Source organism: Suncus etruscus, chromosome 9, assembly GCF_024139225.1.
Source record: "Suncus etruscus isolate mSunEtr1 chromosome 9, mSunEtr1.pri.cur, whole genome shotgun sequence".
Lineage (NCBI taxonomy): Eukaryota > Metazoa > Chordata > Mammalia > Eulipotyphla > Soricidae > Suncus > Suncus etruscus.
In genome coordinates this window covers 26,007,789-26,029,229 of record NC_064856.1, presented here as the reverse complement: position 1 = coordinate 26,029,229, position 21,441 = coordinate 26,007,789, and the positions used below count along the sequence as shown (strand labels likewise).

The window sequence follows — 21,441 nt, the reverse complement described above, 5'->3', positions numbered from 1 at the left end:
CCAGGGAGGCCTGCTGGAGCTTCTGTTAAGAGCCTTTCTGGACCCTTAGCCCAGTCCTCAGGGGAAGCCAGGACTGACCTTCTCACCTTGCTCCCCTGGACCCACACACCCCCTCACACTGCCTCCCCTCACCTGGCTATTCAAAGTTAGTTGTCTCCCTGCCTATGCCTTTTCTGAGTCTTCGAGAGTTCACAGAACTAGGAAAGGAGGCATCCGGCCAACAGCTCCCCCCTCCACACACACACACACACACACACACACACACACACACACACACACACACACACACACACACACTTTGTTCAGATGACAGCAACTGAGTCCCAAGGAGTGTTAACAACTGCACTGCACAAGATCATGTGCATCATGAGGGGTGCAGCAGGTGTGAGCTCCTACTGCCCTGTACCCACGGTCAGCCTACACCCAACACCCCCATGAGTTCTTGCTCAAACAACATTGCAGGGAGACTTAGGCCAGGGGTGGAGCCAGGATGAGGCAGACATGAACCACTCCATCTACTCCCTCTTTTTCCTCCCCTGATTCAGCTGCTCTTGCCTACTTGGGGCTGTAGATGTTAATTTAGGAGCCACGGGGCCCTGACCATAATAGGTTCTGGGAGCAGAACATGAGAGCTGGGAGCCTCCTCCTCCTGGTGGCCCTCCTGGCTTTAGGAAACCAGCTGCCTGCTGCCCTAGGCAAAAGGAAGATTGGTAAGTGTGGGAAGGGTCCTCTGTTCTTTGGGGTAGGTGATTTCTACCTCTGGGGGGAGAGTGAGGTTTTGGGGAAAGGTAGGTAGAGCTCTATGTGTGTTTGTGTTTGTGTGTCTTTGTGTCTGTATCTGTGTGTGTCTGTATGAGTATCAGCATCTCTGTTTTCAGTAGACTGTATTTGGTCCTGTATCTGCATGCCTGTCCAGGGGTCTCACCTGGCAATGAGTGTCTTCTGCCAGTGTCTGGATGCTTCGTGTCACCTGAATGTGGGTCCAGGTATTTCTGCACAAGCACACAGTGGTTCCGCGGATTTGAGAGACTCACATCTCACATCCGAGAGGGTCCACACATTCATGTAGACTTGTGTGTATGCACAAACCTGGACATGTGTGAGCATGGCATCGCTCTGGGCCTTTGACGGTGGCCTAAAGCGTTGTTGTTGTTGTGTGTGTGTGGTTTGGGTGTGTGTGTGTGTGTGTGTGTGTGTGTGTGTGTGTGTGTGTGTGTGTGTGTGTGTGTATGTGTGTGTGTCTGCACCTGGCAGTCCACACACCAGGGGAATGGCTCTGGCTGGCATCCTGTCCACCTGGTGTCTGTCTTCTATGTCCAAGGGGCTCAGGAGTTGGGTGGACTGTGATTTGGAATCTGGGCTAGACTGCTTCTCACTTCTCACTACTTCTCCATTTCCCCTCAACCCTGTGACAGCTGAGAGAACTCAGGGCTGCCGGAGTGGATAGACAGGTTCCTCCCCACTGGGTCGGGTCCTTGGGGGCAGAGCACTGACCTACATTCACTGCATGCTGGGTGAGAGGGGCAGTGGTAGGGCCTTCTCTCCTGCACAAGCCAGAGGAGCCTAAACCTTATGCTGGCTGAGACTCAGGGCTGCAAGAACTTCCTGTCACTTTCATGCTGGGTGGTCAGGACAGTTTTCATCCCCACTTTGAGAGTAAAGAAATCAGCCAAGGTTCGGTGGAAACCCATCACCCACAGCCCAGGACTGACTCATATGGTATCAAAGGGAGCATTTGAGGGCAGGTCTTTGGCACCAGATTGGCCCTCCTTTCTCTCTCTCTCTGTCTCTGTCTATCTCTGTCTCTGTCTCTCTCTTTCTATCTCTGTCTGTCTATCTGTCTGTCTGTCTGTCTGTCTGTCTCTCTCTCTCTCTCTCTCTCTCTCTCTCTCTCTCTCTCTCTCTCTCTCTCTCTCTCCCTCTCTCCCATAACAATTACAATACAGCTGGGAAACTTGGGTAGCTGCAGAGAGAAGCCCAGAGACAAGGCCCACCGCTCAGAGGCAGGAGTAGGACCTGCAGGATCTGGTGAGACCCCTCTCAGGCAGGGCAGAGGGACACTCACCACCCTGTAGCCTCATCTCTCTCCACTGCCATCCACTCCTGTGGGATGTCAGACATTAGTGGGTAACAGGGTGGAGGAAAGGACATCATGGTGTTTCTGTGGAAGCCCAGCCTCCCCCTAAACACCAGGATGTCACCAGATAAAGAGCCTCGTGACACCTGTAAACAGCAGGTGTCAAACTAATGTTTTTGGCAGGAAACATGACAAGACCAAAGTCACACAGGATTGTGGGATGACTGTGCACATACCTGGAGTGTTTCTGCTTACTCTCACATAGGCTCGGTCTAGTACTAGCTGGGCCTAAGTGTGGGACTGGTAATGTGCATCTGTGGGAGGAGAGGAGTGGTGGCTGCAGACCTGACCATGTTTGTATGTGTGTGTGTGGGGGGAGGGTATCCACTTCCTGTGAACCTGCACACCTGTTTGTGTAAACACCAGCTGATAACGTCTGGGTGCATGCCTGTGCAAGTGACACATGGTTACAGGCTCAGACCATCTGAAATTGCTCAAGAAGGAGTAAATCAGCAGGTTCACTGTGGGGATAAGCCTGTTGCCAAAACTTCAGATCAGCGGCATGAATATTGGCGGGGTGTGGGGTGTCACAGCAGCAGCAGGAATGTGTGTGTCACTGTGAGCCTGATCCTTACTTCTGAGGCCACAGTAGGGTGTATCCCATGCACCTCCATGTCTGTGCCACTGTTGTACTGTAGAGGTCTGTGAGTAGGAAGCCGGATCCAAGGAAGCATCAGGATTTTCCTGTGATCCCACTGTCCCAGAGCACCCCAGGCTTTTCTCTATTCCTCAAAATCTGCTGCCACCTTGCTCCCGTGTGTCTATTCTATTCTCTGTCTGTTTGCTTTGTTTTGTTCCTCCTGATGCCACTTTTGGCTCCTTATTCCAGATCTCCTTGCCTCTGTCACCTCATACATTCCACCCCAATTCATGGTGATCACCGCACGCACACACACACACACACACACACACACACACACACACACACACACACTTCATCTCCTTCTAATTCAGACTCTCTCATGTTCTCAGGCCCAAGCTGAGAACTGCAGCCTGAGTGTCTTGCAGGGCCCCTGCTATCTACCTTCAGCCTGTGTGGTGGCTAGTTCTAACAGGGGGCTCCTTCCCTGACTAAGAAAGCTTTTTTCAGAAGGGGGCAGCAATTCAGTTCTCTGACCCCACCTAAGTGGACCCTACCTTTACTTCTGAGCAACAGGTGGGTTGAAGAAAAGATGAGAGATCAGTCCCCATCCCTGGGATTTAAATAGCACCAAAGCCATGAGGGAGTGAAGACGTAGAAAACCTCTAATGAGTGCATCTGAACAATAGCACTTCCTGGGGCAGTGTTTCCCCCATCTAAATGGAGGGAGACACTGAGCCCTGCCCAGAGAAGTGGTGTGCAGGAGCCACAGAGTACACCACACCAGGTGTAGACAAGTAGGCTAGAGAGGCAAAGAGGGGCAAAGGCCAGTGACTAAGGGGTCCTGTTGGAGACTTGGAGCCCCCAAAGAAGAAAACTGAAACTCAGAATCACAAATCTCCATTCTCACCACTGAACAGGCAGAAAGGGGTAGAGAATTTTAGGTACACCTAGAACTGGAATTGGCTCCATGTACAAGATCTCAGGTATAGAGGCTATTTTACAGTGAAACCAGGAGCCTGTCCACCGGATGATGGGCCTTGTCTGTCGGTCCCTGACCAATGCCTGGATGACAGCCAGTGTCCTTCCACTACCAAGTGCTGTTCCAAAGCCTGTTACCTCCAGTGTGTCCCCAAACTCTCAGGTAAGTACTTGCCAGCTCCCACTCCAGCCTCAGCAGCTCATCCACCACCCATCATACCACCCACTCACCCACTAGTTGTAGTTTGGTATAGGTAAGTGAGCCAACCACTCATAATCCCTGTGTTGCAGTGAAGCGGGGAGTCTGCCCCAAGGATCTTCTGCGTTGTATCAGCCCCATACAGCACCTCTGCCAGGGGGATTTCGACTGCTCAGGCTCTAAACGTTGCTGCCTGACTGCCTGTGGCCGAGACTGCCGAAGTCCTGTCAAAGGTAGGAGTTAAGGTACCCCTGCTTCCTCTGCTACCTCTCCCAGCCCTACTCCCCACTGCCTGGGGTGGCCAGAGTGTGGGGAGTGGAAGTGCTGGGACAGTTGAGGTTCAGGGAACTGGTAATCTTTTGTACTGAATTTGCTGTTACCTGGATCAGCAGCCCCTGTGAAGAAAGCAGTGTGTGTGTGTGTGTGTGTGTGTGTGTGTGTGTGTGTGTGTGTGTGTGTGTGTGTGTGTGTGTGTGTGTTTCCTGCCCAATGGGAGAGAATTAACCCTTTCCTTCTCTTTCCTCAGACTAATTTAGGCTCAAGGTGTAGTGCTGGACCTTAGGATGAGGTTCTCAACAGGAAGAGATGAATGGGGCTCCCTTCTCCACTGTCACTCAGACAGCACTGTCTCCACCTGTGGTGAGTCATGCTGCGGAGAAATACTGAACATTGGCCACATCCCGACAACCCCCAGCTCTGGCTGCTCCCAGAATCAAAGCCAAGACCAGAGCACAGAGGAATTCCTTTCCTTCACTGCCACCCTGAGCTTCATCCTTTCACCATCACACCCCTGTACACAGGGGCTCCTGCCACCTAAAATGCTTTCTTTCCCTTCAAACAAGCCCATCCTGGGGATTCCTAAACCCATCTGCCAAGTAGCATCCCCACTCCCAAGTGTGTTCTAAGCAGTTTCTTAAGCATCAATCCATCAACATGTCCCTTTTGATTTATTCCAAAACCTGGAAAGAGCATTTTTTTTGTCTTTTGTGTACTGCTCCTATAACCGCCAAATGTCACTTTTGTATGTAAATAAACACAGTTCCAGAGAAAGAGTGGCTTCTCTGGATTCCTTGACTGCAGGAGAATGTAACTGCCCCTGGAGGCAGTGAATCCACTGAAACAAGGAGGCAGAAAAATTCCATTGAATTAAACCATGCCAGAAGAAGTGATAGAACAACATAATTTACTTTAGACCAGACTCAGGCTCATGTCCAGACCTGTTCCCTACGCTGTCCTGAAGAAAGATAGTAGGGGCAGGGGAGATGAAAGACTCAGCCCTGGGTCACAGAGCAATAGTACAGCAGGTAGGGCATTTGTCTTGCACACAGCCAACCCAGGTTTGATCCCAGGCATCTCATATGGTCCCCCACGTTAGTCAGGAGTGATTCCTGAGTGCAGAGAAAGGAGCAAACCCTGAGCACTGCCAGGTATTACTCCCTCCCCAGTTAAAAGAAAGACTCAGCCCTCCAAAGCAGATGCTCAACCAGATGCAATAGTAAAGACCAGAAAGTTCTCTCATGCCAAGTCACCATTACCTCTGTACCCTGGGTTTCTTCAGATCATTCCATATCTAGGGAAAAGATGCTGGAACATTGCAATATCACTGAGGGGTGGCTTGATCCACCATGGGAAGCTACTCAAATATGACCCCAACAGTCTGACTCCAGAACTTATGATCTTATTGCTCCAGTCATTTGTCTTGTGTTTGTAAAGGCCTTCCCAGGTCCTTTCAGTTTCCACATCTGAGAAATGGAAATTACAAAGACCCTGAGTAAATGAAGGAACCAGCCTCAATTCCTGGCAACTAAAACCTCCATTATTCACATTTAGCATTTTGCCTGGATAAGGGCCCCCTCAGTATTCAAGGTTCCACATTCTAAGCTAGTTTCCTGGGGCATTACTAGGGGACGCATGACAGGAGGGTAACATCATCTATACAATCCATTTGAACATGCTGTTCTGGCTTTTCATGCTAGTTCACTCTGCACATGAGTCTATGCCACAGCAGCTCAGCGCTCAGCTCATGCAGCTCTGTCTATCCCCCTCTCTAAGGAAATGTAGGCCCACGAGCCCTGGTCTTCAATCTCTGATCTCATGTTCTATAAGAGCTGAGCACTCAGTGTGGACTCGGAGCAATGACAATATTTGGGGGATGAGAAAAGGCCTAGCTAAAGAGGAGTCTATCGTGCACTACTTAAGAACTCTAGGGTACTATGAAATCCAGAAGGGCAGCCTGTTGGGAAACATTCAAGGAATCAAGATTAAAGCCCAAGATCTGTGAAGGAGAAAATAATTTATTCACATACCAACCAAGAGTTCAGGTAGCCCTGGTAGCTTTCAGCCTCAAACTAAGAATCTGCTCCATTTTCATACATTCTCCTATGGAAATAATAAGCAAGTAAGAAGTCAATCTTACACAAGCTCAATTGTGCTTAGAGCGGATATGACTTTGAAGAACAAAGGGGTTTTGCAATAAATTAAATGTTTTTGCTTCAGCTGCTACACTGGTGATTTGGTGCCTCCAGTGCCTGTACATAGTTACCACCTTGTTTTGTTCTCTTTTATGCCCATAAATCTCTGTCAGTGTCCTTCATATTCTCAGATTTCTATTTCTTTCACAAGACCAGGAAGGTTTCCTGGAGGAAGTGGGAGTCAAGCATGATATGGACTCTTTGTAGGCGTTATCTAGATATCATCTACTAATCATCCAGCCTGGCCTACTTCCTTACTAACAGCAATGTCCTGGTTTGTTGTCTGTGCCTACCAGATTACTGGGGTACTGCAACATTCTATATTTTGACCTGGGTGACCATCATACGGATGTGCATATTTTTGCAAAAAAAAAAAAAGGCAAAACAAAACTAAACAAAAGCACAGCTGCAGGACAGAAAGAGCATGTGCTTGGCACACAAGAAGCTGGGGTTTCATTAGAGACTACATGGTCCTCCCAAGCAGTACCAGGAGTGACCCTTGTGCACTGCCAGATAAAGGCCCAAAACAACAATAAAATTTAGCTAAAACTTAAACATTGAACATTTTACTTTGAGAATATTATATTTTGATATTTAAAAGTATTAGCATTTAATTAAAAATTTTAAAGAAAATTAAAATGTAAAAGTAAAAATGTATTTCCCTGATTCTGGAGACAACACAAGCCTGGTTGGTTCCCTGGCATGAACCTGACCCAGGTTTAATTTGAGGGCACCATATGATTCTCTGAGCACTACCCCAGGCAGCCAGAGGTCCTGGGGTGGCCAGGTAACCCCCAGTTCCAGCACTGCACAGTTGAAGCAGCCCCACATCTTCACATTGAATCAAAGGCCCAATTTGCTAAGCACCTCTTGGGAATATTATACTCTCACCCCACATACAATAAAAAATGCATCCCCCACCCCATCTCTTGTATCTAGGGATGACCACATGTCTAGGACTGTCCAGTCAGAAGCCAAAAGGAAGTTGCTATTGATTTTCCTAACAGTGAGACAGCTCTGCCTTCCACCTGCTTTCCCCTAGCCTGTGTCCTTCTACAACTGGCTACTGCAGCTGGAACAGCCATTACTTGGTGGCCTTGAAGACTACTACTGGGTTACCCAGAAGCAGTCCTTGAAGATAACTCTTGAGGTGCTGGTTTGGAGAAGACTGGAGTAGGGTTAAGGAGAAGGACCTGAAGAAAAAAAGAAAAGTCCCTGAGGATGTTTTCAGAGACCACTCAAAGTACTGTTTAAAGTTGTCCGCAAAGGGCAAGGGAGTTGGAGCACTGATGTCTTCAAGTTCCCCCAAGGTCATGAAAGAAATTAAGGGGACACAAATTCCCCAGCACTGTGTGTGGTCATTGCAGGCTCTAGCAAATTGGTGGAGGCCCTTTGATAATGGCTTTCAAAGAGATGCATAGGGCAGGAGAGAGCATGCAACAAGCTCTTGCTGTACATGCAAAAGACTCAAATTGAATGCATGATCCTTCAATACCACCAGAAGTGACTTCTGAGTACAGAACTTGGAGTAGTCCCCCAATCACTACTGTAGTACACCACTATTCTGTGTGGCCCCAAATTGAATCAAGAGCATTAATACAGTAGGTGTTACACTTGCCTTGCATGTCACCAATCCTGATTCAATTAATAGCACCCTCACAATATCTCCTGAGTTCTGCCAGGCTCCTAAGTGCAGAGCTTGAAGTAACCCTGAGCATCACCAAGTGTAGCCCCAAAACAAACAACAAAATCAGATATGTTCAGACAAGTCACAAAATATGGAAGCACCCCAGGTGCCAAGGCACACAAACCTGTTCAGGATCTGCAGAGAAATACAGGAAGCATCATCACCATCAAGGACTGTAGAGGAGAAAACAACAAGAAATCTGAATCTCCAGGGCCACCCGTAAAGGATGCATCTGCGCCACAGCATCTGTGTCTGCCCTGGACACTTCTCACTGATCCGGCCTGTGTTTTTCCAGCTAAATTAAGACCTAATGGAGATGAAGGATAAAGAGAAGGTGAAAACTCTGCCAATGAGGAAAGAAACCACATGCTACTCCTTGCCACCATTCCTAACTCACAAAGATCTGTTCCCATGTTACAGATGAAGAAGGTAAGACAGAATATCGGGGGCTGGAATGATAGTACAAGTACAGATGTGCACACAGCTGTCTTGCACGAGCCAGCCCAGGTTTGATCCTTGGCATCTCATATGGTCCCCCAAGTCCACCAGTAGTGATTCCTGAACATAAAGTCATAAGGTAACCAAGTGTGGCCCAATCCCCCACCCAATAAAAGAAAGAAAGAATACCAAAGGTTGGGTTGAAATGATAGCAGAGCAAGTAGGGCGCTTGCTTTGCAATGACAAACCTGGGGTTGATATCCAGCCCCACATATGGTCCCCCTATTCCTACTAGGAGTGATTCCTGAGTGCAAAGGCAAGAGTAAACCCTAAGCACTGCTTGTATGACCCACCTCTTTCCTCAGTCCCACTCCACTTGGCCCAGAAAACAATAACAACAACAATAAAGAACAATAAATAAACAATCAAGTGTAATCTTGATCACATATCATTTGCTATAAGAGCAGGTTCCAAAACCAGTGTGTTGACTGCCATATGACATGTACTGTCTCACAGCCTTTGTGGGTCATGACTGAGTCCTCAGCTTCAGAGCCTCATAGGGCTAGGATGAGAGTGCTGGCCAGGGGTTGCTGGCCTGGAGAAGCTGCTTTCTCAATCATGGTGGCTAACTGAATTTCAATTCCTGGAAGGCTTCTGGATGGAACATGTATTTTCCCCCCTGGCTGTTGATGGAAAACACTCCCCTCACCTTACTTTGCTTGTGTCATGAGCCAGCAGGAAGGCCCAACCCTGCACAGGGCTTCCAGAAATGACATTCTATCTCTTGTACCATGTGAGCATGAAGAAATTGGATCAGTGCCCCCCCCCACCTCCAGCAGAAAGGGTGACATAAAAGCAAGACACCTACAGGGAAGATGTCAGAGGAGGAGACATTCTAGAACAGGGGTCTCAAACTCAACTTACCTGGGGGCCACAGAAGCAAAGTCGGGGTGAGGCAGGGCCGCATAAGGAATTTCGCTTACCGAATATTCACAATAAAAAAATCGCATTAGTAAGAAAAAAAATCGCAAAAAAAATTTGCATGCCCCAAACGGAACTGCTCAGGGTATGCGAATGCTTAATGTGATTTTTTTTCTTACTAATGTGATTTTTATTGCGATTATTTGGTAAGCGAATAATCGCGAATACTGCGATATTTGAAGGCCCGCCGCGGGCCACAAAATGTTGTATGGAGGGCTGCAAACGGCCCGCGGGCCACGAGTTTGAGACCCCTGTTCTAGAACCTTCTGCCATATCCACACTATGTAATCCCACAGTTCCTTAGACTTTATGTCACATCAAGCTTCCTCTCATTTTTACATTACAAATGTTATTTAACACCATGATTTACCAAGTTGTTCATAATACACTCCTTTCAGACATTGTTCAATTTCACTACCAGTGTGACCTTCTCTTCACCAGTGTTCCCAATTTCCCATCCACTACCATAGCCTGCCCCATTGCAAGCACAAACAAATTTACTTCATATTGTTTGTTTCTTTTTTTTTTTTTTTTGCATGTCCATTTATTTATTCATTTCATTAAAAAAATCAGTGGGATGGACAATAGTGAGAAAAAATTAGCTAACTATTTAAAATTTTTGTATATAATTTCACATTATTTGAAATAAATTATAATTTAAATGCAATATAGATATATCAATTCTTTTTTTTTTAAGATTATTTTTTTTCTCTTTATTTTCAACTCAAAGGCAAATATAATTATCAAAACTTAGATCAACAAGGGTCGATTTGAAATAATTTTTATATCTCTCCATGGTGTTACTAAAGTCAGTGTCTAAGGATTTCTAGGCTGTGGTTGGTGCTAGTTGAGCTAGTGTGGCTCACTAAGCTTGCTCGATTACTATGCAACACCTCAAATTTTTATAGTAGTGTCAGGCCAGTAGTATCACAGGAAATCTGATGAGAAATTTACATAGAAGTCAAGCTTTCTCTTGAGTGAAGGTGACCATACCTGGTCAGAGACAGAAGGATAATTGAGGGGAACCTATTCCATGGCATGCAAAAGATCTGATCATCCACTGAGCCCCAAAGACCTCCATTCCCCAAACTCCACACACAATATCTCTCACTCACTGTTTTATTCAATCCTATTTACCTTCTATCACATGATCCACATATGAAATCAGACTCTGTTCCTTTCCAACCTGTATAAACAGATTTATATTTTCTTCCATGATAAACTATTTCCTTAATTCTAAGGGGAAAACCACTGTGTTGGGAGGGCAGTGATGATCACTAAGAGGGTATTAGGCCAGGAAATGAGAGATCTACTTCTCAGCAGACCTGCTTCAATTTCCCTTTTGAAAAACAAGGGAATTGAGCAAGGTGATTGCTTTGTTCCTTCCTGCTCTAACTTCCTATTCTGGGGGAAGGACCAAAGGGGCAGACGGACAGTGGTGCAATCTGACACTGCAGCCCCGATCCCATAGACATATAAAGCCACTGAGCACAGGAACTGTATGTAATTCGTTCCAACTGAGATTTTCAGTGAGAAGTAGCAGACAGGTTTTAAAGTGATTCCTAGTGTTCTGAGCCCTGGACAGTCTCCTTCTCTTGCAGTAGAGGAGGGCCAGTAGATGTGTATTATTAAGTGACAAGGCTAGAGAAGAGAGGTGGGCCTGGCCTAAGCAAAGCGATTTTTTTTTCTTTTTTTTTTCTTTTTTTTTTTTTTTTTTTTCTTTTGCAGTAGAGCACTTTCTGTAACTGGTCGCAGATAGGAAGGCAGCAGATGGGTTGCTACTTTGCATGCGGTTGACCCAGGCTCATTGCCCAGCATTGCTTTCTTATCTTGTAATTCCTGAGCACAGAGCCAGGAGTAACCCCTGAACATTTTCAGATGTGGGCCCAAAACCAAGTAAAATAAAATGTAAAAAAAAAAAAAAACCAAAACCAGAGAGATCAGTTTCATTTGCCTCTTTTTACTTTATTGAGTGGGTGAAATGGGGCTCCCGATTTGTTAGGGGGATGAGTTGGATCATACTAGTGATTCTCAGATAACTGGTAGGTCAGTTCAGCAGAAGGGCCTACGGCTGCAGTGATTGCCAGGGGTCTAATATGCTGAGTTGCCCCAGTTGTATTGGGGGCCTCCACAGTCACACCTTGAGGTGCTCATGGGGCCATGTGGTGCAAAGAATGGAACCTAGTCAGGAGCTTGTCAGGCTTGCCTAAACGCTGTACTATCTCCTTATCCCCTTAATTATTTGTTTGTTTTTAATGCTGCTATCAGGAAATTTTACATTATTTATGTTGCTTTATCAATCTGACCAAGAGGCCTCCAAAGACAGCAACTGAGCTTGAGCAAGTCACCCCATCTATCTCTAAACCTTACACTTCTTTTCTGTGAGATTTTTCAATATTGATTGCACCCAGCCCACAGGCCTAGCTGCAGCATCCATGTCCTCACTCTGGAGGTGAGGCCTGTGGCTAGGAGCCAGAGCAAATCCACCAAGTTCCCGTTAATATTTGTAAAGTGGGAATTCTGCCTTTTGCTCAGCTCCTAGTGTCCCTTGGGAGACTCTTCGTACACAGTAGGTGCTCAATAAATGCTTGCAACATCACACACCCCGAAGGAACTAATTAGCAGTGCCCCCTCTTCCTCTTCCCAATTTGGAGGGCAGGGGAACTGGGAGCCCTGTAAGCTGCTGTGGGCATCTGCTTTCAGCTTCCAGTCTCCAACACCCTGGCCCAGACTCCCCTTACAGCTCCCCTGCGGCAGATGTGACTCGGTGTGCAGTGCCCAGCTCCGCACCACTCCAAATGTGTGTTAGGAAACTTAGCGCTCTGACACAACCTCAGTTAAGAAGGCTTATTACAGTCGTTCCTTAGGGGGACCCCGTTAAGCTGGGTGACCCCGGAGTTCCTGGCCCACTGGCTGGGCGAGACAAGGATGTCCCGCTATAGGCCCCCAGTCTCCTGACACCAGCCCACTTCCTCCCCAACAGAGTCAGGAATAGAAACAACCGCCTCCGGCCGCCCGCGGCCTCCCTCCCTCCCTCCCGGCTGCGATCGATGCGGCCTCCGCCGCGGGGGGACGGAGGGAGCCCGGGAGCGAGAGGCCAGCGGGGCCTTGGGCTGCAGCGAGGTTCGGAGGCTGCCTGGGCAGAGCCCAGCCCGGGCGCGTCCAGCGCTCCCAGCGCGCGCCTCCGCGGACCCACGCGCCGGCCGGCGGGCGGGCGGGAACAGGTGAGGGGTCTGCGGGGTTTGCGGGCGGCTGTGGGTGCGTGTTCTCCCTCACTGGGACTCCCCCAAGGAGAGAGGAGTAAGGCATGGTGGAGCTTAGGGGCTTAGGTACCGGAGAATTAGCATCGTCTTTGCAGGGGTGCGGGGCGGGGGCGGGGGTGCTCGTGGAGTGTTGCGCATGGGATGGAGATGGCCCATATATATGTGCGGGAGAGAGTTGATCATGAAACCTCAGGTTTTCCCACCCGAAACGTGTTGGGGGCTACCTGGGTTCTGGCTGGGCAGAGATGGATGATGAACTAAACACTTAAATCATTCTTACTGATATTCAGGTTTTTGTCTGCAAATGTTTGAATTAGAGATCCCGTTTCAAAGAACCAGAGGAGGAGGGATTTGCCCACCAGACGATTAGAGGAAATTCATCCTTTGACGCCTAACCCAAGGGGACAGGGAAGGGGGCCGCCCAGCTCACTTTTGTGTGTGCTAGTTTATGTGCTCAGGCTCAGCTGTCTGAGACTACTCCTCGCCTCTTCCGATCCTAGAAACCTCTTCTGGAAAGCAGGTGTCAAAGCGCAGAGAGAGAAAATTCTGCTCAAGGTCAACAGGAAGAGGCAGACTTTGAGGGTGAACCCAGATCTGCTTAAGACGGAAGGGCCAGGAATAGGTGTCTATAGAGCACCTACTATATTCCAGGGGCTTTGCACATATCCGGTAATCTATTGCTGGACGTGCTGAGGCCCCATTGTATAGATATGAGAGAGCTAATACCCAGTGTCAAGAGGCAGGCCTGAGTCCACCCAAATAACAAAGTTCAGGCTACAACCCATCCACTGAACTCCAGGTCAGGTGGCAGACACCCCAGTTACACTTGGGGGGCGGTAATACATACTCAAAAACTGCAGTTTTTTTTTTAATGCTTTGCTGAAACCACAGAGCCTTGAGGTTACTTGAAGGTCAGGTGAGTCCATCAAGTTTGGAGAAAGTGGGTAGTGGACGAATCTAGCATCACCTGACTCGAACATCAATGTGGGGCAGCCTTCTTCCCATCACTTCTGTAGATCCTCCAGTCTTCCTTGGGATGGGCCAGAGACTAGTGAAGGGAACAGATGGGAAGAAATGGATCCCAAGGGCTGGGGTGCATCCAACCTGGGTCTAAGCTGGTTTGCCTGACTCCAGGAGGCAGAGAGACAGGCAAATCACTCATGAAACTCCTCGGAGAGACCAGCCTAATTTAAAAAAAATTTTTTTTGTCATTTAATCTTTTTAACCATATTTAGAGGTGCATAATTTTTACCTCCAATTGACAGAATCTTAGAGAGGCAAGGAGATTGCTTAAGGTCACAGAAGAAGCCACATCCAAGGTTAGGTATGCTTGGAATACTAGAATACGCTTGGAAGACTTGAAATCCAAAGTCCCTCCACTTAATCAGACACCAGAAGCGTCCTCTAAGCGTTATTGAAACAGATGGCAGGACCCCACTGTCGATTTCTGTTTCAGAGAGTCTAGACGAGCTGATATTTCACATCCCCAGGTGACCCGGCCGCTGCAGGTTTAGCAAACAGGGCTTTGAGAATTAGCAGGTGGCATGTCCCCTGGACCCAAGCTGGGATGCATCACTGTCCTGGTTCTGCAGGGGAGGAAAGTGAGGGTGAAGAGTGGTGGCAAGTCCCCCAAATCCCGCTGTAAATGTCAGATAGAAGTGAAAACACCAAACACCACCCAGGATGCCAGGACCCCTTAAATAAGGCAGGGAGATGTGGGCCGAGTGAGTGACCCCCGGGGAAGAGGCCGCTGGACTCCTGCAGAGCACTTCCAGCGGTCTCCCTGGAGCGGGCACTCCTGGGGGGCGGGTCCGGGGAGGGGTCCCCCCTCAAGTGCGCCCGTCCCGTGTCGTGTCCGCAGGCCCCGCGCGCGTGTCTCACACCGCCATGGTGAGCGAGTCCCCGGGGCCCGGCGCCGGTGCCCCTTGGCGACGGAGCGACGAAGCGCTGCAGGTGAATGTGGGCGGCGTGCGGCGGCGGCTGAGCGCCCGGGCCCTGGCGCGCTTCCCGGGCACGCGGCTGGGCCGCCTGCAAGCTGCGGCGTCGGAGGAGCAGGCGCGGCGCCTGTGCGACGACTACGACGCGGTGGCGCATGAATTCTACTTTGACCGGCACCCGGGCTTCTTCCTGGGGCTGCTGCACTTCTACCGCACCGGGCACCTGCACGTGCTGGACGAGCTGTGCGTCTTCGCCTTCGGCCAGGAGGCGGACTACTGGGGCCTGGGCGAGAGCGCGCTGGCCACCTGCTGCCGGGCCCGCTACCTGGAGCGGCGCGTGGCACGACCGCGCGCCTGGGACGAGGACAGCGACGCGCCAAGCAGCGTGGACCCGTGCCCCGATGAGATCTCCGACGTGCAGCGCGAGCTGGCCCGCTATGGCACGGCGCGCTGCGGCCGCTTGCGGCGGCGCCTCTGGCTCACCATGGAGAACCCGGGCTACTCGCTGCCCAGCAAGCTCTTCAGTTGCGTCTCCATTGGCGTGGTGCTGGCTTCCATCGCCGCCATGTGCATCCACAGCCTGCCCGAATACCAGGCGCGCGAGGCGGCGGCCGCCGTGGCGGCCGTGGCGGCGGGTCACAGCCCCGAGGAAGCCCGCGACGACCCGGTGCTGCGACGCCTGGAATATTTCTGCATCGCCTGGTTCAGCTTCGAGGTGTCCTCGCGCCTGCTGCTGGCGCCCAGCACGCGCAACTTCTTCTGCCACCCGCTCAACCTCATTGACATCGTGTCAGTGCTGCCCTTTTACCTGACGCTGCTGGCCGGAGCTGCGCTGGGCAGCGCCGCTGGCTCCGGGGGCGAGGACCTGGGCGACCTGGGCAAGGTGGTGCAGGTGTTCCGTCTCATGCGTATCTTCCGTGTGCTCAAGCTGGCTCGTCACTCCACCGGACTGCGCTCACTGGGAGCCACGCTCAAGGTAGGGAGGGCTCTGTGGGTCCATGGGCAGGTTCCAGGCAGAGGAGGCGGTGAACTGGCAAGCTGGCTCTGTCCAGGCACAGTGAAGCGAGGACAGACAGATTTGGTCCCAGGTGTACCTTTTCCTGTCTAGTTCCACCTTCCCTAACATGGAAAGGGCTTCCGGTTATCTCTGTGCCCCTATAGGAGAGGGAAAATGAGGTATAGCCATGCTTGTCTTTCTTTCCTTCCAAGTCTAGGGTAGGACAGACAAATTGCCTTTCTTTCTTTTTTATTTTTTTTTTCTATCTTTGGATAGGGCTTATTCCTGGAGCTGTGCTCAGTGATCACTCTGACCGTGCTCGGGGAACCTATATGGAGTGCCAGGGTCCACCACGTGCAAGACAAGCACCTTACCTGCTGTACTGTGGCTGACCCCACCAAGGTCTCTTTTGACCTCTCTGTCAAACAGTCAGTTATACAAAGGTACAAAATAGGCAAAATTGGAGGCCCAATGACCGACCTTCTATCTGGCATTATCAGGGAGGGTATTCTTGGCCAAATTCACATTCACCAACCAACCCCTCCCCAGCACAATTCCCCAGGAAATTCTGATTCTCCCAGCTTCCTGATGAAGATCCTGAAATGGGGGGGGTTGGTTTTTATCAACCCTGTATAGGTTGCTGGGTAGTGAGCCCCTTCTTGTGCTGTGAAGTGGGGTGTGCTGTCTTGAGGGTGGATCTTGGTGCCAGCTTGAAATGAACCTATAAATGCCTTGGATCCAGGCCTGGAAAAAGAAGGACATGGGGGACCCATGGCTGAGGGACCCACAAGTAAATTGGGTCCTAGGTGATCTAGTTCAGACATGAGTGAGACAGATGCTGAGGGGCCACAAAATCAGGCCAAGATTGTGGACTCCTAGGAGCCTGTGAGGAGTTGTGGACAGGAAGGTGACAGTTTGTCACCTAAGTTCCTAAGAAGTGTGTGTCAGGGAAGCCCATGGGTCCTGGCACCACACTTCAAATTCTCCAAAAGCACTACACAGTCCTGCAGAGGAGCCCATGAAAATATTGGAAGTTTCTTCCACCCATGGCTGAGTAAATCTCTGCATATCCTCCTGATAAGTGCCAGCATTATGTGGGACCTGGGCATAGCAGGGGAATCCCACTGCCAGCCCTGAGGGTGGCCAGCCCCGTACCCTTATTTCCCCTCCAGCATTTGACCTTGCCTGCCTGCAGGGGCCAGAGCCTGGCCTGATGCTCCAGCTTTTCCTGAGAAGAGGCAAAGGATACTGACAAGGTTGCCAGCTCACTGGATGTGCCTCACTGAAGGGAAATCCCTGGACAGCAGGAGCTCCTCAGCAGGAGCTTGGAAGCCCAACAGCATTTAATTACTCTATTGGATTCAAATTTGGTCCAGGATACTGTCCTCAGAATCCATCCTATTGACAACAGGGGCCTTTGGTTTCTCTGTTTTGGGGGTCATCTTGTAGGATGGACAGCAGCCTTTATTTTCTTGGTTGCTAGTGGCACATCTGCCACCCAGGAAGACACCAGGAACGTCTCCAGACATTGTTAGCCTTCACTTAGACCAGCCCTTCTGTGGCTTCTCTAGGGCGACTCTTCACAAACCAGTGCTGCACCAGAGGTGCTGAGGCCCAGAGAGCATGTACCCCCAGAGGCAGTTTTGTCCTCATCAGAAATGCCAGAGACCTGTCAGAACATATATGTGAGCAGCACCGTGTATTGAAGGCTGCAGACTCTGCTTGTCTCTAGCTCTACACTGTTATAAAAACCACACACTCTTCCACTGCTGGCCCCCATGTTTTATTTATTTACTTTTTAGTATTTGTTTTATTTGGGGGACTGTTTGGGCCACAGGGCTTATTCCTGGCTCTGCTTGCAAGGATCAACCCTGCAGGTGCTCAGGGAACTTTATGTCATACTGGGACTCAAACCTGGGTCAGCCACTTGCAAGACAAGTGCCCTATCCAGTATACTATCTCTCTAGCCCAATCTCTATGTTAGAAGTATCAACTGTGCCCTCCCAACCTCTTAGGCACCTGGAATCCCAGAAATAAGGCCCATATTTAATCCAGGGAATCTTTCTTTCTCTTTTGATTTAGTGTTAGAAAATGGGGACTTAGTGCCAATTGTCCCTCTGTGACCTCGGCCCTGTCTCTTCCCTTCCATGGGATGAGGTGTCCCCTTATGCCCTCTTTGCATGCTAACTGACGGTCCCCCACCTTCTCTTCTAGCACAGCTACCGGGAGGTGGGCATCCTGCTGCTCTACTTGGCCGTGGGTGTGTCAGTGTTCTCTGGGGTGGCCTACACCGCTGAGAAGGAGGAGGACGTGGGCTTCGACACCATCCCAGCCTGCTGGTGGTGGGGTACCGTGAGCATGACCACAGTGGGCTACGGGGACGTGGTGCCTGTCACGGTGGCCGGCAAGTTGGCTGCCTCAGGCTGCATCCTCGGTGGCATCCTGGTGGTGGCACTGCCCATCACCATCATCTTCAACAAGTTCTCCCACTTCTACCGGCGCCAGAAGGCGCTAGAGGCAGCCGTGCGCAACAGCGACCAGCAGGAGTTTGAGGATGTGCTAAGTCGCATGGAATGCGTGTCCCAGGCATCGATGGAAACATCGGGAGAGACCTCACAAGAGGGATGGGCTACAGACCTGGAGGCCCCTGGACGGCCTTCCAGCTCTCACATGTATTAGAATCAGGACTCCCCACTTCCCTGGACCCTGACAGCTGAATCTGAGCACATGCCCCCCGGCCTATGTTTCCCATGGTAGCCTGCCATCCACCAACCTCCTGAGAAGGTGCTTCCTGCAGAGAGTCAGGACAGGATGGCGCTACCCCGAGATTCATGTGTCTGGAGAATAACCCAGAGATTGTAACCCCTGACTTCCCAGGAAGTAGCATGAGTCAGGGGGAGGATGCCAAGAGGCAAAGCTGATGGTTCCTGACCATCAAAGCAGTAGCTTTGTTCACATAAAACCAGAGTTCACCTTGTTTTGCAGATGAGAAGCTGAGAGGGTTGGGGAGGTGCTTCCGTTTCCTGCCTTCCTAACCTCCTCAAGGTGTGGGGCGTCAAGGTTGGAATTCAGGTTTGGCTTTCATTTCCTTTCACCCTATCTCTAAGTTGCCTCACCAAGTCTGCCTGTGGTTTTGAGGGCTGTGTGTATTCCCTGAGGTGAGCTAGAGGGTTATATGAAGCTCTACACATGTAACGGAATAATATATTATTGGAAACCATGCACCAGGTATTGATTTCTATCTAGTCCATCCTGTTAGTATATGTGAAGTGTGTGATGGCATCAAAGGTAGGGAAGGTCCCAACAGATTCCAGTAATGGAGCTCGGGGCTTCAGCTGTCACTTTTCTAGGCGCTTCCAGTAAATCCTGTGAGGGAATTTGCATATCCCACTATACTGGGTGCTGAGGAAAAAGGGACTGGAGGGAGTCCAAGAGAGAGTGTAGACAAGATTGGAAAAGGAGCTTTAAGTCCCCACCCCATCTCCTTACTTTTGGCGCCTTTTACAATGACTTCCTTGTAGATGCTTACTCAGCCAAGCTGGGATAGGAGAGTCATGAGCTGGGGCCTCCCAGGTGGCTTGGAGTCATGTTTTGTGTCACTAAGCAGTATTTTAGTGCATATTTAAAAGTGCTAATGTCTCCAATTTCCTTAAAGTGTCCCCACCCAACTCCAAACCACTTACAGACACCCTGTGTTAGCTCCTAAAGCCTCTGAGCCTTCAATTTATGGATAACTTACTGTGCTGAGGAAATGAAAGGCAAACCAAACACATAGCCTTATACCCTTGGAATTAGAGCCCTGGGTATAAGTAGAAGACCGATTTTATTCCAATAATCACACACACATGCATTCATGATTTCAAAGCACAGTGACTGTCTCAAGTCCCAGAGCCACTAGCTAGAGCAGGATCTATCTAGTGGCCACTAACCGCTAGCAAGAGCAAAGAAAAGTCTTCCTGAGAAACTGACAAGATAACTATCATGTAAGCTGCCTCACTCATTAGGCCCTCGGGCCTCCAGGGGTGATCTCCCAGCAGAGGTATGTGTCAAGATCCAGGTAAAAGGAGGGCTTGTGATATAATCAGTCCAGACATGGATGGATTCTCCAGATTAGATCCTGAGAAATGGGAACAAATCCAAAGAGCCCTCATCAGCTCACTAAGCACACATCTGCCCTCCAGCATGCTCACCTACCAGGGCCCAGAGACTAGAGGACTGCATATACCATCCAAAGGTTGTACTGAAGCTATCAAGGAGCCAATTCCCAGATTTTGGGGCCCAACACACAAGCCCCTAGAGCTGGCATAGGAGATGATCAGGCCTGCAACTTTATCCAGGCTGCTGGTCATTCCAGGTCCTGGTTCATTCACTCCTGGTTGCATGTCTCTGGGAAGATCATTAACAGCAATAAAGAAGCAGGCCCAGGGGCCTGTTTGTGTCTCAACAGAACTGGCTACATGGCATGATTTCCGGGGGATTGGGGAGGCAGGTGAGTGATAAGTGGAGTGTACATTGGAATCCATATTTTTTTTGTATCTGAGATATATTTTGGTTCCTATCTGTCACTTACAACCTGAAATACAGGAATACAGCTGGAACTAGATTGGTCAAAGATAAGTAAGTCATTGTCTTCATTAACTGAAGTGATGAGCTGGGGACATGGCTCGACAGATTGAGCACATGCTTTGCTAACAGGAGGTGAGATTCGAGGTTCAACACCCCGTGCTGCATGGTCCCCTTAGCCCTGCTAGAAGAGACCCCTGAGTACCACCAGGTATGCCTCAAGACCACTTACAAAAACCAAGTTATTATAAACAACTGTTAGAATTAGGGTCTCTGGGTTGTAAGGAACAGAAATGGATGACCTTAGAGGGAAAATGAATTTACTGGTAGGTGTATTGGTTTCTAGTGACTGCCAATAGCAAATATCACATCTGGTGACTTGAAACAATCAAAATATTGGCGACAAAGAATCAAAAGTCAAACTTATCCAGACCAGAAACACACACACACACACACACACACACACACACACACACACACACACACACACACATGCTCAAACCAGAAGCTTCAGGAAACCTCTGTGCCTCTCACAGCTTAGCTTCTGGAGACCACCAGCTCCCCTCAGGTGTTGTCCCCAGGGTTCATCACCCCCACCCCGACTTCTGTTATCCCCACTATCACCTCTCTGAGGGGGATGTCTCATAAAGACATTTTGTGTGGCACTTTGGGTCAGCAATCTTGCCTCGAGACCCTTCCTCACATCTACCAAAGAAACTTTCTCCATATAAAGCAGCTTTTATGTGCTTCAGAGATTCAGTTGTCCCTATCTTTGGAACTCAGAGGAAGTTCGTCCAAGCCATGCAGGAATTTTAGGGCGTCTCAGCAGAAAGACCCAGAACCTCAGGACACCCAGCCAGCCACAGGTACCATCTCCAGCCTTCTGCCCTGCCCTTTTCAACTTCTAGGCCCAATCCTGGGAAAGAGATAATAAGCTTAGTTTGAGTTTGAGGACTCTGTGTTGGAGGGGACAAGGCCACAGTAGTAGACTTCTCATCTATAAAAGATGCATGGCATGAAGGAAAGGGTATAATTCCAGAAACAAGATCACCAAACTAAAGAGGAGGGATGCAACACACAAAAATAGCCTGTGTCCACTGTAGAAGTCCAGTCTTTGCATGCTCTGCACGCTCTCTGCACACCTACCAGCTGTGCAGTGTTATCAATATTTCTAGCACGTAGGAAAGACCTCATACATATCTCAAAG

At 49.5% G+C, this 21,441-nt stretch overlaps 2 protein-coding genes across 2 annotated transcripts; both read left to right on the top strand.

Moving 5' to 3' along the window:
- The first annotated feature begins 625 nt into the window (after positions 1-625).
- On the top strand, positions 626-4,555 carry LOC126017486 (WAP four-disulfide core domain protein 5-like). The gene is made up of 4 exons (XM_049779429.1): positions 626-710; positions 3,724-3,861; positions 3,990-4,130; positions 4,424-4,555. The coding sequence occupies exons 1-4, from the start codon at positions 626-628 to the stop codon at positions 4,426-4,428; spliced, it is 369 nt and encodes a 122-aa protein (XP_049635386.1). The 3' UTR covers positions 4,429-4,555.
- Positions 4,556-14,624: 10,069 nt separating this feature from the next.
- Positions 14,625-19,284, top strand: KCNS1 (potassium voltage-gated channel modifier subfamily S member 1). The gene is made up of 2 exons (XM_049779252.1): positions 14,625-15,650; positions 17,886-19,284. Exons 1-2 carry the CDS (start codon positions 14,625-14,627, stop codon positions 18,348-18,350), a joined length of 1,491 nt encoding a protein of 496 aa, XP_049635209.1. The 3' UTR covers positions 18,351-19,284.
- The last annotated feature ends 2,157 nt before the right edge of the window (positions 19,285-21,441 follow it).

Bases quoted from the DNA above. Each gene is read 5' to 3' on its own strand.
- KCNS1 (XM_049779252.1), top strand. From the start codon at position 14,625: ATGGTGAGCGAGTCCCCGGGGCCCGGCGCCGGTGCCCCTTGGCGACGG. The intron at 15,651-17,885 runs GTAGGGAGGGCT...CTTCTCTTCTAG, and splicing joins CACTGGGAGCCACGCTCAAG to CACAGCTACCGGGAGGTGGG.
- LOC126017486 (XM_049779429.1), top strand. From the start codon at position 626: ATGAGAGCTGGGAGCCTCCTCCTCCTGGTGGCCCTCCTGGCTTTAGGA. The intron at 711-3,723 runs GTAAGTGTGGGA...GCTATTTTACAG, and splicing joins CCTAGGCAAAAGGAAGATTG to TGAAACCAGGAGCCTGTCCA. The intron at 3,862-3,989 runs GTAAGTACTTGC...CCTGTGTTGCAG, and splicing joins GTGTGTCCCCAAACTCTCAG to TGAAGCGGGGAGTCTGCCCC.